The 22,028-nt window shown below is 38.6% G+C and overlaps 1 protein-coding gene across 3 annotated transcripts in view; it reads left to right on the forward strand.

The window, feature by feature from the left end:
* Positions 1-22,028, forward strand: part of pde9a (phosphodiesterase 9A) — a 54,646-nt gene that overhangs the window by 29,946 nt on the left and 2,672 nt on the right. For 2 of the 3 annotated variants that reach the window (XM_041807247.1, XM_041807249.1), the window contains 12 exons: positions 2,593-2,663; positions 8,667-8,751; positions 9,369-9,429; positions 10,185-10,259; positions 10,846-10,932; positions 11,032-11,136; positions 13,603-13,685; positions 13,933-14,089; positions 15,026-15,139; positions 17,441-17,545; positions 17,900-18,028; positions 18,166-18,261. In XM_041807247.1, the coding sequence (XP_041663181.1) occupies positions 2,593-2,663; positions 8,667-8,751; positions 9,369-9,429; positions 10,185-10,259; positions 10,846-10,932; positions 11,032-11,136; positions 13,603-13,685; positions 13,933-14,089; positions 15,026-15,139; positions 17,441-17,545; positions 17,900-18,028; positions 18,166-18,261 (1,168 nt within the window). Of the gene's footprint in view, positions 1-2,592; positions 2,664-8,666; positions 8,752-9,368; positions 9,430-10,008; positions 10,084-10,184; positions 10,260-10,845; positions 10,933-11,031; positions 11,137-13,602; positions 13,686-13,932; positions 14,090-15,025; positions 15,140-17,440; positions 17,546-17,899; positions 18,029-18,165; positions 18,262-22,028 lie in introns of all 3 variants that reach the window. The other variant, XM_041807248.1, reaches the window with a different exon arrangement.

Genomic DNA, 22,028 nt, shown 5'->3' on the forward strand with positions numbered 1-22,028 from the left:
ATTCCCTCCATTTCTTGATGATGGATTTAACTGAACTCCAGGAGATTTTCAGTGCCTTGGAAATGTTTTTATATCCATCCCCTGACTTATAATTTTCAGTAACCTTTTCTCTGAGTTGCTTAGAATGTTCTTTTGTCTTCATGGTGTAATGGTAGCCATGAAAACTGATTACCCAGTGACTGGATCTTCCAGACACAGGTGTCTTTATAATACAATCACTTATTTTATATTACACATTCTTATTTTATTAATATTACTTTGTAGAAATCTGTTTTTATTTTGAAATAAAAGAGGGTTTTTTTGTCAAAAAAGCCCAACTATGAGTGACCATGGGTGATTTATAAAATTAATAAAAGAGTAAAACATCCAAGGGGGTGCATACTTTTTATAGCCAGTGTATGGCGCACTATACTGTATATGTACATTATATCAGTACTCAAACACAAATTAATTTATGGGGCTAACATCGGGTAAAATCTGTGATAGTGTACTACTATTAGTACTCCTACTGTAAGTTATTAGTTTGTTGATCCATAGAAAAGTGTCTTTGGCTGACATTTGTTCTGTATGTAACCTACCATAGCTATGTAAATCTGTCCGTCTAGCTTTGGTCTGCTTACCAGCTGAAATGAGAATGCTAGATATATATAGAAATTGAAATGTTCTGGCAAAAGATAAACTTTTCTAAAAGAAAAGTGCAACAAGCAAAATGTACTTACATTGAATATGATATGTCTCTAATGTTTTGTGAAGCTTTCAACAAAAATATTCTGATTGGTGGACATTCCCAAAATATGTGCCAATGATTGGCCTCCTGACCTCCACACAGCATTTTGGATCCTCTCTTGTATGATATGAGTTTTGTTCTGGGGTGATGAAAACCTAATTAAACATTTCCATATGAAAATTTCCTCATCAAGTGTGTCCTGGCCATGACAGGCTGCAGCACATGAAACAAAGTTTCAGACAAACATCAGTCATATACAGCATGCACAATACCAGATACATAGGTGAAATGCAATAAAAGGCACAATATCATAAATTTCAGCAGCTCTCTGCTCCATCTTAATGTCCAATTTAAGGCTTTTGCACACAGAGCCTGAAATTGCTGCACTATCAGTGGAGCCAGTTGGTGAAAAAAGTCTACCAAAGCCGGTCAGTTGAGAAGCATCTTTTCTGTCAAGAAAAACTTTGGGTGTGGTTCTTTGCTTAATAAAGAAATGTCCAGTAAAACTGCTATATTTTAGTTTCATCCAAGCTTATTGGTCCACTGGCGGCAGCTATTGTTTACCCACTCACAGTAAAACCAAACCCCGACTCTAGCTTTGCAAGATGGATCTTCCTGACGACAGACATGGAACCTTGACGATCCATCAGCTTGTGAAACTCTGTTATGTAATTATTTTCCGGAAGGGGTTCAGTTTTATGTTTTTCCTCACCTGTCCAAGTTATTTAAAAGTGTTTAACTATTTATCAGAACGCCTGCAGTTCCGTTTCTCTCCCTCTCTTTCTTGCACTGGAACTTGAATTTAGACGTCGTGCTGTGTTCATTTATTTTGTGGATTCAACCACTGAACATCATAGATCAAGGAAATAATGTGAACTTACACCCACATAAAGAGACACGGACCTGAAAAGAAGTGATCTCTCTCTTTTGAACTTGTGCTAAAACTAGAAATTGTAGAAAGGGAGAGGATGGACCCAGTGCTCAGTTTCTTTTAAAGGACTAAAAGAGCCACAAAATCATCTTTACTGCGTTCTCTTTTTCTTTGCAGTAAGGTCATTTGACTTTAACTGCAGTTTTTTTTTTTTTTTTTTGCAATAAATAGAAAAACCTACATGCATAAAACCAGAGAGTAGATCAGTGAGAATACTTTTTTTTACTGTAGAATCAGGCATCAACATAAGAAACTGCACTGTATCAGCATCAGCTTAACATTTCCAGCTTTGATTTTTGGACTACACTGCCCAGACTTAGATCCTGTAGTTTTTGACCTTTGTTAACTGAAAAGTGAGCTTCAAAAGATCTTGTTCATGTACTAAGATTGTTTTTAACTAAATGGGGAAGGGGCCTTATGTTTGTCTTTGCCTGGCATCTCCAAGTCACCCGGTTGCAAATATTGCTGATATATTTATTCAAATTTTAGACTTGTCTGCTCTCAAGCTGTTTGTAAGAGACATAAACAAAACTTTTACATCTTCATACGGCATTGAAAAGACTTGAGAAAGTCAGTATTTGAATGGACCATTTACTTTTTTCTTTTCCTAGCAGCAGGTTTTCTTGATAATATGACTGAAATCTTTATAGGGGTTGTTTAAACGTCAATTCTTTTCAATACGATCGATCACTGAAATAACAATGGTGAGATCTTGCAGTAATTTTCAAGACACACATTTAAATAGAGACATAAAAGATAAAGTAGAGCAGAGCTGGGATGTTTGTGAAGACTTCATTGAAGTCTATAAACAGCTGTTATTATCCACCTGCAGCAGGACGGTGTAAAGATTCACAATAAGACGTTTTATTGCTGTCTCTGATCAAAGTCTCCGACTCTCTGAACTCATTTTTCTCTCTCTCCTGTATGTCTTCAGGGCGTTCAAAATCAACGAGCTGAAGACCGAGGTCACAAACCGTCTCGCCATGTTGGAGAAAAGAGTTGAGCGTAAGTTTGTCTCCACTGTAAACCCTACTGTCATGTTTACATACAGACACCGCTGTCATCAGCTGGTTGTTTTCAGAAACAGGAGAAAGAGTTGGAAATGAAGATCTAGGTGTGAAAGGAGGATTTCATATGGAAATTAAAATCATGCGATCTACACAAATGAAATCATGAGGGCTGGAGGACGTGGATGACTTCTGTGAGTGCTCACTGACAGAAGGGGACTTGTATTCAGAAACTAAGTCATTCTTTCCAAGGAATTCTGTGGAATAAACATATCAGGCCTGATGGAATTATTATTCTAAGATGTTTATTTAAACTTAAATTCAAAGTTCAATACATCACCTAATTTAAGTTAACATGCTGTGCCTTAAGACATAGATATGGCTGAATCAAACATCTTTTATTTTTAAGAACAAGACAATGTGACACAGTGAAATGTCTCATGGCATAGTGGTATAATCCCATATTTTTGTGCTGTGCATGAGCCATTGAACTAAACAGTTCAGATGGTAATCTCACCATTTTTAGCCATTCTAAAACCTGCAACCATTTTTTTCCAAACAGCTCCAAATCTGATTAGAGCCATGCCAAGGAGTCAGATATTAGGTTAGTGACCAGTGCCAATGCTACTGATCAAACATGCATGCAATGACATATTAAGTGAAACCAAAATGCACAGTATGAACCGGAATTATGCTGGTGGTACCTCTGAGAAAAAATGTAGCAATTTCATGAGGTAGGAGCAAAGGAGAGGAATGAATGTCATGGCAGTTTTTGGAAATTACTGGTATTTTTTTAAAGTCTACATTTTCTATCATTATAGCTTTTGCATACAGTAGATGTCCCTGCATACTTCCACTGCATGCTGTTTGAACCTGTGTTCCTGCTCTGTTTATGGTGTTGTGATTAGATAAGTCACAGCCGAGCAGGTTATGTGGTCTGCCAACGCTCCTGCAGAGGCTGTTGACCTTGTAACATTAGTTTACTGAACATTGACCACATTTTAACCCGTTTAGAGCAAATTTATTATCGTCTTCGCACTTTTACAGCCCACGACCCGGGGTCTCACACCTTCTCAGCTGACCATTATCACTTCTTCCTCTTGTTTTGTTGCTTTATTAACAGTGAGGAGGAAGCATGAGGCCACCGACCCGCTCGCTCTGCGCAAACACTTCACACAGTTACTACCTGCTGGCGTTTTGGCACTGGGCATCCAATCTGTGATAAAAGTTATAAAATAGACTCAATAAAAGGTGTTGTGATAGATGGCAGTGGGACAGATGTCTGCAATGTTCTCATCATCTTTATTTTATTATTATACAGGTCCCCGTGTCCTCAGCTACTTTAGGAACATTTAATCAGGGCTGGTTTTGTAATCATTACATCCTTTCTCATGAGGCCCAGATGACATATAAAGGTCAAATTAAAAATCTGAACTAAAATCCCGCCTGTGCAACAAAAAAATCCACTGATGTTTGGAGTCAATGATCATTACCTTTAGTCTGCTGCATATTATAGATTTAACCCTTTAAAGCCTGAAAACACAAATTATAGCCGGAAAATTCTAATTTTTTGCAACTGAAATGTTTATTTCACTTTCTAATGAAATCTTAAAAAATCTAAATTTTCATAAAATTTAAAATATTTTTTTTAATCTCATTTGATACATTAGGTGATAATCCACTTGAGGGCATTTTTTTTATTACATTGTATTCAGAAGGGTTTTTTTCAGTCATATATGATCATTTTGATTAGATAAAGGTATCATTTTCTTTGGTTAATTTTCATTGAATTTTTATTTATTATTACTTTTGTCAGATTCAAGTTATTTCAGTAACCATTGTAGGTTTTTCTTTCATTAACAGAGGGGTACCAACAATTTTGTCCATGTGTGTATGTATCAAATATGATACAACAGGCTTTAAGGGGCTAATGTCCTAATCTATATTATGACAAGAATCACTTCTTCATCTAAGTAGAGAAACGACAGTCCATCATTACTTTAATATTAAGGTCAGTCAATCCAAAAAACTCAAGAACTGTGAACGTATCCTCAAGTTCAGTCAAAAAAAAACAAAACAAAAAAAAAACCATCAACGCTGTGATGAACCTGGATCTCATTAGGACTGACCCGTGAAAGGAAAGCTAAGACTTCTGCTGCAGAAGAAGTTGATCAGAGTTACCAGCCTCAGAGACTGTAAATCAGCAGCCAAACAGATTAGCCCGCATATATGCTACAGAGTTCAAAGAGCAGACATCTCACAACTGTTCAGAGGAGCCCGCATGAATCAGGCGTTCATGGTCGAATTGCTGCAGAGAAATCACTACTGAAGAAGAACAACAAGAAGAGAATTGCATGGGCCAAGAAACACAAGAAATTGACATTAGACTAGTCGAAATCTGTGCTTTGGTCTGATGTGTCCATATTTGAGATTTCTGGTTCCACCTGCCGTGTCTTTGTGAGACACAGAAAAGGTGAGCGGATGGTTTCTATATGTGTTGACCCTGTCGTGAAGCATGGAGGAGTCCTTGATGGTGTGGGGGTGCTTTGCTGGTGATACTGTTGATGAGTCATTCAAAATTCAAGGCACACTTAACCAGCATGGCTACCACAGCTTTCTGCAGGTACATGCCATCCCATCTGGTTTCCACTTAGTGGGACCATCATTTTTTTTTTAGCAGGACAATGACCCCAAACACACCTCCAAACTATATAAGGGAAAAGAAAAAATCCTCATCAGAGAGTCAGAGACTGTTCCTTTGATGAACCATAACTGTTTTTTGTGAGAATCACTGACACATACGTGTATCTGTGGGTGCTTCTACATGTGTGGGCTGTGACTTAAACATCATATGTCCCCCCGACCCCGTTCTCCCATCATGCATTCACACTCCAGATTGCGTGTCGTCACATTCACCTCACTGAGGATCTGTCATCTCCCTTTGTCTCAGAACATGTGTGAGCGTGTTGACACGTGATGCAGCTGAAATTTCATAATGACCCCTCTCTGTCACCAAGACAACATGACCTGAGTCTGCTCCTGTCACCATGGAGAAATCCTTGACTCCACTGTAGCAGCTTTCTGTTGAATCCAAGTGTCAACTTCTCGACTGGAGTGTGCTCCGAGCAGAGAAGTGCTGCTTCATATGAGTATTTAAAGACACAATAGGGAATTTCTGCACTTAAATGTCTTCAATAATAAAAATCCATCTATTTATAGGATATATATTTTAGTCAAGTACTAAAATTACCTCAAAAATTTTCAAACCAGAGAAAATATTTATTTTTTTAGTTGCAATGGGACATTTCTTGTCATGGAAAACATGAGGGATGTAAACAGAACAGCCACTGGAAGGTACAGGAATTACTACCTCATGATTGAGCAGATACTAACTTTCACTTATTGCTCATTAATTGAGCAGACATGACAAGGAAATTAAATCTGTTCATTTGGGGTCCATTGGGGTTAGGTAGCTGGGAATCATGCAAGTGATATAAGGCCCTAATGTACACCTGCTGCAAAAGCATTTTGGCATACAGCAACAATGTCTTTCCTGATTTCTTCCAGACAGAGTTGTTATTTTTATGCAAGCACCCTTTATTTTTTTTGAATAGCAAATAAACTTAAATATTGAATAATTAAGGTGCCAAGCTGGTGAATTCCTTTTGTAAGGATGCAGAAAACAACTGTACTTTAAACCACCTAAAACCTGGTCAAAACTCTTGAGTCAAAATATCTGTTTCTGATAGTTAGAGACTGAGTTAGAAAGATGAACATATCTTGACTTCTGCTTAGCATGCCCCATACTCAGCATCCACACCTTCTCTGCAATTCAGTACATTTATAATAAGATCAAGTTAGGTTTTAATGGGACAGAGGGCTGAGAGATGCAGTGGTTTTGGTTCTGTGTTTTTAAACCCAGTCGTTTAACAGCACAGATGAAATGAGACATTGAGTAGCAGAGGTGGACTTTTTTACATCACTGTGGCTGCAGGGAGACTCTGACGTGGATTAAACATAGTGTGATGAAAGGGGCAATGAAGCATGAGATTGACTGCAAGTTTTTTGCAAAACTTTTTTTTTTTCGCAAACTGAATATACAGCTTTACTTGGCAGAGAAGGCTCTGCTCAAAAGATGCTCCTTGGGTTAGTCAAGCAGAGTGCTTTGATTTTCCGGGGAGCACATACTGTAGCTGGAAACCCTCATATGGATGGGTACATTTATGACAATGCATACTGAATACAATAAAATTAGTTAAAAGCAATTCATCTATAGTAGCATGAATCTGAGTATGAGGGTGCAACAAGCTTTATGCTATAAAGGAGGAGGCTGGGGTGGAGGAGGTGAAGCTTTGCCACTAGCAGCAGCGAGAAGTATGTCATTTTTAGATAGACCTCTGTGTTGAGAGAAAGAGCCGTCATTTGCTGTTGGAGCGAAGAGGCAATACTTGGGATCAGGTGGCCATCAGTTGATCATGGCTGGGCGTATGATTGATTTGAGCCGCAACAGCTCTTATAAGACTGCTGCAACTGTTCTGAAACCATCTGAACTGGGATTAACAGAGCACATTACCAATCACAGTTTAGAATTTTGGGATGGCCAATCAGATTTCTAGGTTGGCCATGGCCACCCCTGAGAGCTTTGTTTATAAATGGGCCTTTACACCATTAAATAGGGCCCATAATGTCTGATACTGATGCTATTTGAAATTATGACCATTGTATGAAGGCAAAGACATTTAATAACAACCCTAATGTCTAATTTATCTCATGAGTTGAGGTAGGAATAAGGCATCCAGGAGTGTAATATTAAAAATGTCTCTTGTTTTAACAGCATTGCAACATCTTTGTAAAATTTGACCTGTCCCTGTAATCCAGTTTCATTTAGGACAGATCTGGGTTTAAGGATTACAACCCTATTCAAAAGATCTCAACAGCACAAACTGGAGGTTTTATCTGGGCGTAAACATTTTTGATGATTTTAAGATTTGATCCAATTTCATGGTTTTAATCTAATAATACTTACTAACATCAGGGCGTTGGGATTAAAATTCACCCATTTGACGTGTTAAAATCCTCATTGATCCCAGCTGAAAATCTTTAGCAGATCATAACTCCATCATATATTAAAGCCGATATTTTTCAGCACCCACTCTCCCCACAGGCTGTTCTGCTGTAGTTTCACATCTGACGCACAGCCACTTCACACGAGCACCCCAACTGCCTAGATACCTGGTTGCTGCAGCAACGGCGTGGCGCCCACACAGATCCTCTATCCTCTCATCACTTTGGTCGCCATGGTCACCTCTTCTAATGGGAGCTGGAGTGTTGTCGGAGGCAACCTTTTCTGTTAAAGTAGGAGGAGGCGGAGTGATGAGAGTGCGAGGCGAGGAGGCAGACAGAGGAGGACACCGTGTCACCTAGAGAGTTCAATCAACCGACTCTCAGACATCCTCCTAACCCCCCGCCGCTTCGTTCAGGCTCTGTGTTTTTATCAAAGTCAACTCACGAGGCAGGAAGTTTGATCATTTTCAGCCGCTGATACTTCCAGCTAGGAAAAACTTTTACTACTGTAGACACTGCTGCATATCTTTACTGGCATTTACAAACCCCCGCTGTCACAGTTCACTGAAGTTAAAGACCAACATAGGAACTTTTGAAGCTCTGGTTCTTTCATTACATACTTTATGCTCAAATTAAATCAAACCAAATAATCATGCAGCTTAATTTGAAACCTAGAAGTTTTTCTGTTCCCTCTCAGACCTTTATCCATCCTCTGATCTCTCTTTGATCAAAGACAAAGAATAAAACTGCATCTAGATTTTCCGAAGTGAAGGAGTTATATTGCAGTGTTGGATGATTAAATCCAGTGAATTACCTGATTCTAGGTGTCTGGGCTGTGGCTTTAAACATTTTAATATCATTATACTTTTTTACGTTTAAAATTATATTATTGTGACCGCTTTTATTAACAAATGTCTTTGTGTCTTTTTTTCTGCAGTGGAGGGGATGAAGGTGGTGGAGATAGAGAAATGTCGTAACGACATTAAAAACCTGCGGGAGGAGATGGCGTCCAGAAACAACAGGTGAGAGACTCATCAGCAGCTCAGTGATGACCAAGTCTCTCTGGTCTTTTAATCAGAGGGACGCAACAAGCTTAGAGGGGAGTCTACTGCTCATTAACATGGTGATGAGGCACCAAGGGACAGCTCATCCTGATTAACTTACACAAACTACAGGCTGATCACATCTTGAACATGGAAGTATAATGATCTAAATATATATCGACATGTAAGCATGACAAAATTAAAGAAAGTTGGCCCCTACAGCAAATACATCCCACCAGGAAGCCAACCATTTTGATTTGATTTTCAAAATAATAACTGTTTTATTTTGCTAAATTTATGAAAATGGTTGTAACTCTTGAATATGTAATTCTGCGCTTTTCAGCTTTCTCTTGCAAGATAACAGTTTTGGACTGAGCGCAGGCATGCAGTCATGATGAATGGATGGACAGATAGATAGATGGATTCATTATGGATGGATGCATGCATGCAAGGTGAATGGATGGAACTTGGATAGAGGGATGAATGCATGATGGATGGATGGATGGATGGATGGATGGCTGGATGGGTTATTTTTTACCCCATTCTTCCTGTTCCTTCCTACACTGAAGCTTTATTTGTTGGGTTTTTTTTTTCAGCAACTTCCTGGAAGACAACAAGAAGCTGACTCCTCGCAGAGATGTTCCCTCATACCCAAAGGTAAATCTGCACACAGAAACACACAAGTATCAGTAAGATCGGTGTTACAGTTTAACCAGTGATCATACAGACACTACTTAAACCAATACACTGGGAGTATTGTGTCCGTGCCCGAGCTGGACGCATGCAAACACAATGTGGGACAGCAGGAATATCTCTGGCCTTATTGTTTGCTTACAGTTTGGAAATCTCTCCAGCCTCTTCTCATTATTTCACAGTTTTAAAAATGTTCCTGTATAACCTGTGTGTTAACTCAAGGTGGTTCTTTCCACTTCCTGAAGAAAGTCAATGATCTGTTCCCAGAAATGAGCCAGTGCAGTGCAGTAGGTCAAAATGAGTTAATCATAATCTCATTCAACTTAAAATCACAGTCAGAGAACAAGGAGTCCAAGAAATGTTCACTCACAGACTTTAACGACCTGTACTTCCTCTGTCTTTGTCACGTTTATTAGAAAAGTTGTGAAATAATTGATCGAAATAGTGAAGTAGTGTAGATGATTTTAATCTAGCTGCATGTTAGTCTGTAGACACAGCCTGGGCGTGCTCAGACAGGCTTAATGCGAGCTCTGTCGCCTGCAGTACATGCTGTCACAACAGACCGTAGACGCTCTGAAAAGAGCCGCCTTCGACGTGTGGCTGTGGGAGGCCAACGAGGTAAGACTGAACATCCAGTTTAACCCGTCCCCCCCTCTCTCTCTCCTCTCCTATGTCTCCCCTGTCTGCCCTGCTCCCCCCCTCTGTGTTTATGTGTGTAGTACCACCTCTCTAAGGAGACAATCGAAGCTCTTAGGTTGCCCACATTCGATGCTTGGCAGTGGGAGCCCAACGAGGTGAGACCAACATACTAATTCATTCACTGGCTCATTCATTTTCAGAGTCATTACTGAGATTTATTACTGACAAATCCTCTGATTGTAAAGCTGTAAATAATCATTCATTGAGTGTGGTATTTATGACTTCCTAACTGTTGGCTGTTATGTCATTGGTAGTAAAGGACATCTTATCAACCCTGAGCCATCTGATCAGAAGAGCTGCTATTTTTTTATATGTATTTCTTTAAGATTTTTTTTAAATCACTGCAAATATAAGAAGAAATCAAAGCAAATAAAGATCAAAAATAGAAAAGATTTTGCATTAAAAGTGTGAAAGTTTTACTTTGATTAGGACTGACAGTATTTAAACTTTAACATTAGAGAATTATGGGCTGAAATGAAGGCATTAAGATTTTTAATCTTGCTTATTACTGCATGCTGTTTTATCCTTCGAGGCAAAATAACAAATGAATAAATGGACAAACGATGTGAATAGTTCTAACAGTGGCAGCAGTCCAGCTATTAAGTATCCTAATGGAGCTGTAACCCTAACTAAACTCAACTGTGCACATTAACCTATATGGATTTGTTCTTGTTTTTTAAGATGCTGAGCTGTCTGGAGCACATGTACCACGACCTTGGCCTCGTCAAAGACTTCAACATCAACCCCATCACACTTAAGAGATGGCTGGTGAGACATGAACCCTCCTGATGAACAAATGTTATAACAATTCAACATGCACAGGTCTCTAAACTTCTCGTTATCATGTCTTCATTTCTCTTTCTGCAGCTCTGTATTCACGACAACTACAAAAACAACCCTTTCCACAACTTCCGTCATTGTTTCTGTGTCACTCAGATGATGTACAGCATGATCTGCCTCTGCAGCCTGCAGGTAATCTGCTCTATACAAACATGAATGTTGCAAGACTACAAGCATTAAGAACCAAAAGTAAGAGTTTAAACAGTACAAATAGAGAAAGAGACCAACATTTATATGAATATATTTAAACTGCAATAAAGACATGACTTAAAATTATTTAACAAAGAATACGATCCACGTCAGCTCTTTTTTATCCTCAGCTAACCTTGGTTGTTGGTGAAATGATAAAGACTGTTTGATTGTCATTCCTGTTAAGTCTTTTGCATCCCTGCATACTGTAACAGAAACCAGTTTTGCAAACTGTAAATTGAGTTTTCATCAATGCACAGAGCTGAAGATATGCTGTTTGCGTGTCTCAAGCTGCTGTGAACTCCCAACTAGAAGACCCTTGGCAGCCTACTGGTGCCCTGAAGTCTGAGAAAACAGCAAAAATGCTGTCCTGGAGGCTCTTATGCTCAATAAATGTGATGAACTGCCCTATAAGAAAACAGAATTTGACAAAGGGCTGTCAAGGATACCTAAAGCAGTGGTTTTCAATCTTTTTTTGCCCAAGGCACACCTAAAATCAAGCCAAAATTTCATGGCACATCAAATCAAATCTATACAAAACAGCCTCTTACATGTTAGAGTCAATCAGGCAAGCCATGCATGAAGTCATATAATTGAGATCTGATCTCATACAAGCCCTCAGCTGACTGCAAGTGAATTCACTCTAAGCACACTACTGGCAAATCACACTCATGCTGCCATGTTTAAACTCTTATTGCTTGACTATGCTTTACTGCTCCCTCTACAAGCTGCTTTTTACAACCCCCCCTCCACCCCAGCTCCTCCTTTATTCTGCTTCTTACTTTATCAGTGTCATTCTGTTGTCATGATGCCCACTCTGCTCAGGGTTTTTTGCTGCTTCTCTCCCTGCCGCAGGATTTTATGTAGGCACAGGAAAGGCAGTAACATGTGCTGTTCCTGCTTGATGCTTTCAATGTAGGCACACATGGAAGGGCCTAGGGATCCTAGAACATTCCTATGATTAACAACAAAGAGTTCAAATTTATAACTGTTATTAAAGAAAAAAATATTAATAACCACACATCATGTGTGTTCCTTGACAAAGTGGGCTTAACTGAGCTAAAGTTTCTTGTTATGGTAGTTACGTATGGTTTTACATATTCCCACACCAAGACTTGGCTTGAGAACCACTGCCCTAAAGGTAGCCAAAATTTTAAAACGTGCTGTATAGGGTCCCCTTTCAGTAGACACAGTATGATAGTTTCCTCTTTGATAGCTTCTAAGTAGACAAAATGTAACAAAGTACCCTCTTTTGTGACCTTTAACTAAAAATAATGTGATAAAGTGCTGTCTTTAATGCCCTTTCACTGAACAAGATGTGATAAAGTGCCCTCATTAGTGCCCTCATTAGTGCCCTTTAACTGAACAAACGCAATAAAATGTCCTTTTTGGTACCGTCTAAGTGGACAAACCGCAATAAAATGCCTTTGATTCGTGCCATCTTAGCAGCCAAAAGGCAATAAAGACCATTTTTGGTGCCCTCAAGTGGACAAAATTAAATAAAGGGCCAGTTTTGGTGCCAGTTTTCTGCAATGAAGTTCCATCTTTGGTGCCTTCTGAATGAACAGAAGTGCACTCTTTGAGGACAAAACTTGATGAAGAGCCCACTGTAGAGTCCTCTAAGTTGAAAAAACATGATAAAGTACCCTTTTAGGGAACTCTTCGTGGACAAAATGCGATTAAGTGCCCTCTTTGGTGCCCTCTAAGTGGACAAAACTTGATAAATAGCCCTTGTTAGAGCCCTCTTAAAGGAATATAACTGTGAAAAAGTAACACTATTAGGTGTGTAGTGAAATGTTTTTGAAGTTGACCCCCAGGGCCTCCATACTGTGCCAATCCTTGCATCTTTTGTTGGTTTCCTTTAAATTTTTATTTTAACTGTAATTTGTGGCCTTAATGTCAGTGTTTTCTGTTTAAATACAACCTCCTAAAAATGCTTCAGTCCCATCCAAACATTTACATAACCCTGCAGTAAATGTGTGATTTAATTATAGTCATTATGATCAGTGTAATTAAATGAAACGTGAAGTCACGGCGTTATCACATGATGAGTGGAGGAGACGAGCTTTACTGTGAAAATAAGAGATGAAGGGGGATTAGGAGAGCTCAGGGGAGAGGATGAGGAAGACGGAGGCGTGATGAAGGAGCAGAGAGAGGAAGAATAGAGGATCTTCTTCCTCTCAGAGCGTCTCTCTCTCTCTGATTGTTAGAGCTGACTATTCACAGGAGGTTTAATTAGCTCAGGCCTGATGATTATAAAGGACCTGCTGCAGCGATGTGTGCTAACAAGGTCTAACAGAGAGAGAGAGTCTGAATGGTAGAGGAGGAAGAGGAGAGGATCAAATACTCATGAATCAGGCGTCATCGATGCTCTGATTCATTTAAATATGTGTGTGTGCTTACTTTTAGGAGAAGTTCACTCAGGTTGATATTCTGATCCTGATGACGGCCGCTGTGTGTCATGACCTTGATCATCCTGGATTCAACAACACGTGAGACAAATTTTTCCTTTCCTTTTCCTCTCTTTTATCACTCTGTTTGCAAAAGTCTTTTCCCTATCCATTTTTATCCACATCTGGTCTTGTTTCTCATTCTTATTTTTCATGCCTAATTGTTGCATCTCTAAGACCAATCTGTTTCTGCATCTTCTCCTTAGTCTTTAATCTGTTTCATTTACATCTCCTTTTGCTTTTGTCTTGTTAACGTATTCCTTAATTCCTCTCTCTGTCCGTCTCCCAGGTACCAGATAAATGCCAGGACAGAGCTGGCAGTCCGTTACAACGACATCTCTCCTCTGGAGAATCATCACTGTGCCGTCGCCTTCCAGATTTTCTCTCAGCCCGACTGCAACATCTTCTCCAACTTTGACCCCGAGGCCTTCAAACAAATACGACAGGTGGGGCAGTGAAAAGACGTTTGTGTGAGGAAGTGTGCAACAGTGGAATAACCAGAGCTCAGAACATTTTTAAACAGTATGTTCACCTGCTACCTTATATATAAAAAATGAATCTTTTACAGGTATTATATTTAAATCATTCATTTTGTGGAACATTTATAAAAGTTTTTAGCAAACTCACATAATTTCTGAACATGTTTATTCAGTAGCTTTTGCACATTTATAACTATTTTAATAGTTTAATGTTAAATATCTAATATAAAGGGGAAAAGGAAATTAACCAGAGTCAAATTTTCTACCTGTGCACACAAATTGAACCCCAAAGTCAGTATTTTCTGTTTCCTTGTTTTTCTGACCTTATAAAAAACTTGAATATGCCACTGTTAAATAATGGACAAAGGAAAGACAGCTACATTTACAACCTCAATTCCGTAAAAATTGGGACAAGGTGTAAAATGCCAATACAACAGAATGCAATAATTTTCAAATCTCATCTTTGAAAAACAATAAACAACATATCAGATGTTGAAACTGAGACATTTTATCATTTCATGAAAAATATGAGCTCATTTTAAATGTGATAGAAGCTCAAAAAAGTAAGCAAAGGGCCATTTTTACCAGTGTGTTGCATCCCCTTTTCTTAATAACAGTCTGTAAACACCTGAGAAGTGAGGTGACCAGTTACTGGAGTTTTGGGTGAATAATTTTGTCTCATTCTGATGTGTTGTTTATATCCTATTATGAATAGAATGTGGGTTTATGAGATTTGACAATCACTGCATTCTGTTATTGCCATTTTACACAGCACCCCAACTTTTTAGAACTTTGGGAATGCAATATTTTTCTGTTTGTTGTAATATTTTGCTGCCTAAATAATTCACAAACATTTTGGGATTAACTATGGATGTATGGGATGTTTTTTTTTCTCTCCCTCAGGGAACCATCACTCTGATCCTGGCCACAGACATGGCTCGACACGGTGAGATCCTCGACTCCTTCAAACAGAAAGTCGACAATTTTGACTACACAGACGAGGAGCACGTCACCTGTGTAAGAAGAGCTTTGTTTTATTACATCTACCTTTTATTATGCTGCATTGTTGAGTCTGTCATCTTCTAATGTGAAAACAGCTCAACAGGATGTACTTCAGTCATATTTGGTCATTTTGAATTAGAGGAAGCAGTATTTGATATTAGCTGCTCTTGTAAAAGGCTTTGGAGGTATTTCTTGTTACTTTATATGTCAGTATAAAACAGATATGGAAAAAGCGCTGCATCTCAGCATTACAACAGCATTGATTCTTGTTTTAAAGTCTCATAATTTGTGTTGTTCCTTATTTTTTAGCCCTTGTGTTGTCTTTGGGTCAAAAGTGACCCAACCAGGGGTCTCATTTATAAAACAGTGTGTAGAACCCAGACCAAAAGTGTGTGTGCACCCAAACCTCAGAAATGTGAATGTTGTTATGTGATGATTTAATGTTCTTTCTTTTCAAATTGGGCTGGAGTGATGTGATAGAGGAAAAATAAATAGTGTTTGCAGTTGACTTTACTTAAAAAGTAAATAAGAATATGCAATGTCCCTGTCAGTTAAAAAAAAAGTGTAATTCTTTCATCTATTAAAATGTGTTCAAAGATAAATTTTGCTGCTTTTTTAAAGCTATATATGAATTTCTTGCAAGCAAAAATCACGATTCCAAGGATGCATTCAATTTAACGAAGCCTGCAAGTTAGTTCTGGCAGTCATCTTAAGCTAATGACCCACACCTGACACTTAATCTTAACCAAATCACATGATTCACATCCTCCCAATTCAGTGGTCTGCTAAAGAGGCAAGATTTCTGTTCTCTTCCTCTGCTCTGCAACTGCCAGCTCTGTCCTAGATCAGTGCTGCAGTCTTGCTTATACCCACCTCGACCCCAGCTTCCACCTGTAGGCTGCGACAGGACTTTAACCCTTTAAAGCCTGATACCTCAAATAATAGCCAGAAATAGCATTTGCTGCATTAAGCATATCTTTCAATTGATAATTGACTGGAGGACATTATTTTTTTTATCATTTATCAGATAGTACAAAAGGTTTTGAAGTAAATTATTGATTGATATTCACATGGATTGGACAGAGGTCTCATTAATTCTGTCAAGAAAACTCTTATTTTAGGAGTGTTGCAGTAAAAATGAGCAGTGTGCACTGGTTAACTGTAGTCTTTCTGCACTGTAAAGAGGAAAATACAGATGTTAACAAAGTTTGTGATTAATTAGAGATTTATTTTCATGTTTGCAGATTTGAAAGATTTAAACATTTTAGAGCTGCATTATTTTAGGAGTTTGGTCCAGACAAGTGATCATTTACCCTTAGGACAAGTGGAGTATACAGGAAATTAAGACAACACCAGGACTGAGTGCATGTTGACTATCTATTCATTTTATTCTTTTAATTGATGGACTGGATGTATATGACTTAGGTGTTGGGTTTGTGGGCTTTCTAAGTAAATAGATGCACTTAGCTGTGTCCTCTCTGCAGATTTACCCTCACTATTAGAGGTTATCTCGCAATAATGCAAACATACACTGCCTGGCCAAAAAAAAAGTCGCCACCAAAAAAGGTCACACACTCTTATATTTTGTTGGACCACCTTTAGCTTTGATTACAGCATGCATTCGCTGTGGCATTGTTTCGATAAGCTTCTGCAATATCACAGGATTTATTTCCATCCAGTGTTGCATTAATTTTAATATTGATGATGGGAGAGTCTGACCACTGCACAAAGCCTTCTCCAGCACATCCTAAAGATTCTCAATGGGGTTAAGGTCTGGACTCTGTGGTAGCCAATCCATGTGTGAAAATGATGTCTCATGCTCCCTGAACCAATCTTTCACAATTTGAGCCAGATGAATCCTGGCGTTGTCATCTTGGAATATGCCCGTGCCATTAGGGAAGAAAAAATCCATTGTTTAAGAAATGAGAAGTTACTCATTGCATCAGTTGGGGTTTAATAACTTGTTGCCAGCTGAAAGATAATCGCCCATGCAGTAATTATTCAATAGGAGGCTCATACCGATTTGCTTAGTTGAATCCAGGTGGCGACTTTTTTTTTGGCCAGGCAGTGTATAAATAACAGCATTGATTCTACAAACTGCTACTTTTACTGTAAAGGTTATAAACTTTTTCTCAAGTAAAGAAAACAATAAAAATGTTCTCATGCAGTTTACAGATGTTAGTGTGTCAAACAAGCAGAATTTTTCATTGTAGCCTTAAATCTGCTCACATTGTGCTCTTTTTTGATGTATTTCCTGCTGATATAAATTTCTGTGATAACACTGACTGTTGCCGTCTGCTCCTTCTCTCCATGCAGTTGAAGATGGTGCTGATAAAATGCTGTGACATCTCCAACGAGGTGCGGCCGATGGAGGTGGCCGAGCCTTGGGTCGACTGTCTGCTGGAGGAGTACTTCATGCAGGTGAGAGTAATGAAGGAGGGAAATAAGTTTAGATCTAACTAAAAGTTAAGATTTCTGTTAGATTTTTATGCAGGTAAAACCCTGAAAACCTTATTTAGACTGACAAAAGCAAGTTATTTCTTTGATTTTTGCAGTCTTTAAAGTAGTGCCATTCAATTTTTGGCTTTAATTCTGCTTTTTTTTTTTCCACTATTTTCTGACTTGAATGTGTTGCTCTTAAATTATAATCACACTCCATCTTCCCATTCCACCAAATTCTAAGACTAATAATCCCAGATAGATGTGAACTGAATCTGGACTTTCTGGTCTTAATTTGTGATTTTCTTCCTCTATGTGTGTATTTGTGATACTCAGAGTGACAGGGAGAAAGCTGAAGGACTTCCCGTGGCTCCATTCATGGACAGGGATAAGGTCACCAAGCCGACAGCTCAGATCGGCTTCATCAAGTTCGTCCTCATCCCCATGTTCGAGACCGTGATGAAGGTGAGCATGCAGGAAAGATGCGTAACAAAGTAAAGCTACCCTTATCTCAGAGAACAAGCCTGCTGCTGCTAAATGCAGATTATTAATGTTATAAACAGACTTTAACACAAAAGTGAAGTAGGGTTGTTGTGTGTCAGTTGTTCCCACAGATCGAGGAAGCAATGGTTCAGCCACTCAGAGAGTCCAGAGACCGATATGAGGAGCTCAAACAGATTGACGACGCCATGAACGAGGTTGGAGGATTTTTATACTCTTGATTATATGGATGCATTTAACTGATGTTGACCCCACTGATACACTGCATTAACATCCGATTTGGGAGTTCAGAAACCAAGTGGTAAAAGTGCTAAAACTTCGTGTGGATGCACCTCAGGGAAAACAGTGTGATACCCATAGCTCAGACTGCATATAGAGGTGGTCTGGGATGTCATCATCAGGACGAGATTGGTTGTGTAGACTGCACACATACTGGCACGTATTTGAGACCACCGTAGCATGGCTTAATTTATGTCTGTACACCCTAACTCAGAGTGATGGGAACTGCAGCTTTTAGATATATGTATTGTTTGTCAAAGCTTGTTAGTAAGAGCTGGGGCCCATTTCAAGAAAGAGGTTCAACAAACTCAGACTCTAAACCTGAGCTCTGAGTTGATCTGCCTTTAGATGGCTCTCAGTTTCAGAACCACAAATTTGAGTTATTTAAATCAACTCTGAGTAAGTTCACTCTGAGTTCAATGTTGGGAACATGACCATGAAAAGCCATCATCAATGGAGCTTCGATACAATGATTCACCATGGCACCAGGTAACAACTAGAGGTCTCAGACAAGAAATCCTCTGTGCTTAATAACTAATTTATTAGAAATTTTAAAAGTTTCACCACTTCAGGAGGGTGCGATGAAAGCCTAAGAAAAAAGCAAGATTTTGCAAGGGAGATTAGAGTCATAAACTAATGAGAAAATGTCTCAAAGTTTGAGATTTAAGTCATAAATTTACAAGATTCAAGTTATAAATTAATGAAGTTATAATTTCAGTCCATAGTTAGATGTGATATTTTGAAGTGTGATAGTCTGTGAGACATGAGTAGGTTTATATTTTGGCTGTCAGATTGGTCATCAGCATTTTTTTCCTTTCAAAATAGGCTATTACCTCATATACATTGCATAGTTTGATCATTTTGTTCTATCGGAATTGTAATAGTTACAAAGAAACATACTAACAGTTTGTAAAGCTACAAACATTAGACATTCGGAATAAATCATCTCAATGAAGGAAATTTGTAAATTATCCATGAAAATAATTTCCTGCTTTAGAATAAATTTTATTCTTCTAAAAATTAAATTAAAACTTTAATCCTGTAAATGTACAACTTTAATATTGTAACTTCACAGCTTCTATTTCATAGCATTATAATCTACTCTCAAAGCTTCTTCAAACTTGCAAGACTTTTAACCTTACAAAGCAGAGGGACTTGCCAGACTCCATGTCTGTCATCAGGCAATTCCATCTTGAAAATCTCCAATCCACAATGTTGGTGTCAATCCGAACACTTTTTGTCAAATCAGCGTCATTAGAGGAGAACAAGGCAGTAGCTATAAAAGAGGTTTAGTTGTACTCACAGATGTTTGCAATGTCTGTCCCCACTATGGTGATTAGCTCGAATAAAGCTCTAGTATAGTGTCAGTTTTACCAGAAGTTGATCCCGTTTCTGCGTGAAATAAAGAATGAATACAGCACTAAGAACTTCCATTGAAAGAGATGTTTAATCTCTACCTGCTTCAGCCTGAGTTTGTGAGAGTTACCAGGTAAAGAGGTGTGAGTGGGTATGTATGGCTGCTAGTGGAGTGATCAGGTCGGACGTAGTCACAGCTTGTCCCAACTGGACAACAATACTTTATTAAAGCAAGGGCAGAGAGCAACACTGAAAGCTTTTATGACCAAAAGATGTTTCACTCTTCTCCCAGTCGGCTTCAGCATGGGTTAGCGATCATTACAGTGGGATATGCCTGTGTATGCCATGGCGGCTGCATTGATAGCTATCTTTTATCTTGTCTTTTAAAACAAGTACTAAGAGTCACACCGAGGGTTGTCTCAATGGAGATTATTTTTTTGCACGTCTCCTGACCAGCCTTGGGATCAGTTTTATTTATATTCGTTTCATTTATAAGCTCGGCCATGTCAGCTCAAGAGAAGCACATGTGTACTAGGTCATTTTGTCTTGTCACTCTGATTGTCTAGTCATAAATTTGATGGACAGAACCTTCCTCCAATCACCTTTGGAGAAATGTTTGAAAAGTCCTGCCCTTCCCAAATGTTTTCTATGGAAGCTTTCCCAGATAAATGTGAGAAACATCCATGCAGTAGATATATGAAACAGTCTATCTGGCCTGTCAGGTTACAAGGGTTAGGGTTGCACCAGTTTTATCCTCAGCATAATGATGGTTTCAAACAGAGATACTCTCTTGTCTATATCCTGCTTATTTCATTAATTCAGTCTTATTACATTGGCATTTACCCACATAAATGTAACTTCTGGTGGAGTAATGCAGCCCCTTCATGTATGCTCTTTAACAAAACCACACCATTTTCAATAAAAAAGGATGATGATGCCTGCTGAAGCGGTTCCCAATGTTGGGGTCGCGAGACACTGACAGGGGGTTGCAAGATGCCCTTTAAAAAAAACCTATGAATATTTTTTTTTTTAAATTGCACTGTTGCCACTTTACATCAGTTTTACTCAATTTAACTAATTTTATCACTTTTCCCACTAATTTTGACAATTTTAACACATTTTTGTCCATTTTAAACTCTTTCGACCACTTTCTTCCTGCCTTTTTTGTCGCTTCTGAACCAAGTCTTGCCACTTTTCACCTAATGTTGCCTGTGTTGACATATTATTGCCACTATTAACCACTTTTTTTAACCACATTTTAAACCAATTTCAACCACATTTCACTATTTGATATGCTTATTTTTGCCAGTTTAACCCATTTCTGCCAAATTCTGCCTATTTTTCTCTTAGTTAACCCTTGTTGCCAGTGTACATCAATTTTTAATTCCATTTCACCAAATTTTCCACCCATTTTTGCCAGTTTAAAGTCATTTCAGCCACTTTTTAATCCCCTTTTACCACCATCTATGCCCATTTTTGCCACTTTAATCCATTCTTTCTACTTTTATCTAATTTTTGCCACTTCCATCCAATTTCTGCTACTTTTAACATCCAATTTCACCACGTTTTTTACAATTTTTTGCTATTATTAACCTGTTTAGCCATTTTTAACCTGTTTTATTTTTGTCTTTAACAAAATGGATTTCATTTTTAAGAAGGCTATTTACCACACAAATTAATGAAAAAAATATTCTTGCGTCTTTGATATGAGTAGTTATTGTTCAGGTTAAATATAAGATATGGATACCTCAGCTGAACTTTACAATGGACCATGAATTTTCTGACCTCCATGGTCCCCCACTGTGGCTGGAGCCAGAAAGCTCTCCCCTTTATCCCCCCTTATGGGCAACCTTGTCTGCATGTGGCTGTGCTTGAATGTGCAGGGCTGTGTTCAACTACCTTCAGGTACAGTGGGGGGTCCCCAGTTTTTGGCACCTTTAGTTATGGGATCCTGGGCTGAAAAGGTTGAGAACCACTGGTCTAATGTCTTTATACTTTTATAAAACAAAACTGAATTATATTCAGAAAAAATAATGAAGAGTGTGCTTGATACAAACTGAATGAAAGAAATAATGTCGAAATGAAACTGCATCTCTGGCTCTGTTAGAGGGAGGAACTGGGGTTTTGTTGAAGAAACCCTGCTCCTGACCAGGTCAGCTTCACAGACTCAGTATCTGACTCAGAGTTGCAGCTTACCCTCCTAGTGAAACAGGCCTGACTCAGCCCTCATTCATAGCTGTGAGTTTCCTCCATCTCTTAAATGTAAATCGCTGATTTTGCCTCATTTCAGGGTTAACAGACTCAAAGTTTGCACTAAACCTGCTTTATG

This window comes from Cheilinus undulatus, linkage group 15 (genome assembly GCF_018320785.1).
Source record: "Cheilinus undulatus linkage group 15, ASM1832078v1, whole genome shotgun sequence".
In the NCBI taxonomy this organism is placed as follows: domain Eukaryota; kingdom Metazoa; phylum Chordata; class Actinopteri; order Labriformes; family Labridae; genus Cheilinus; species Cheilinus undulatus.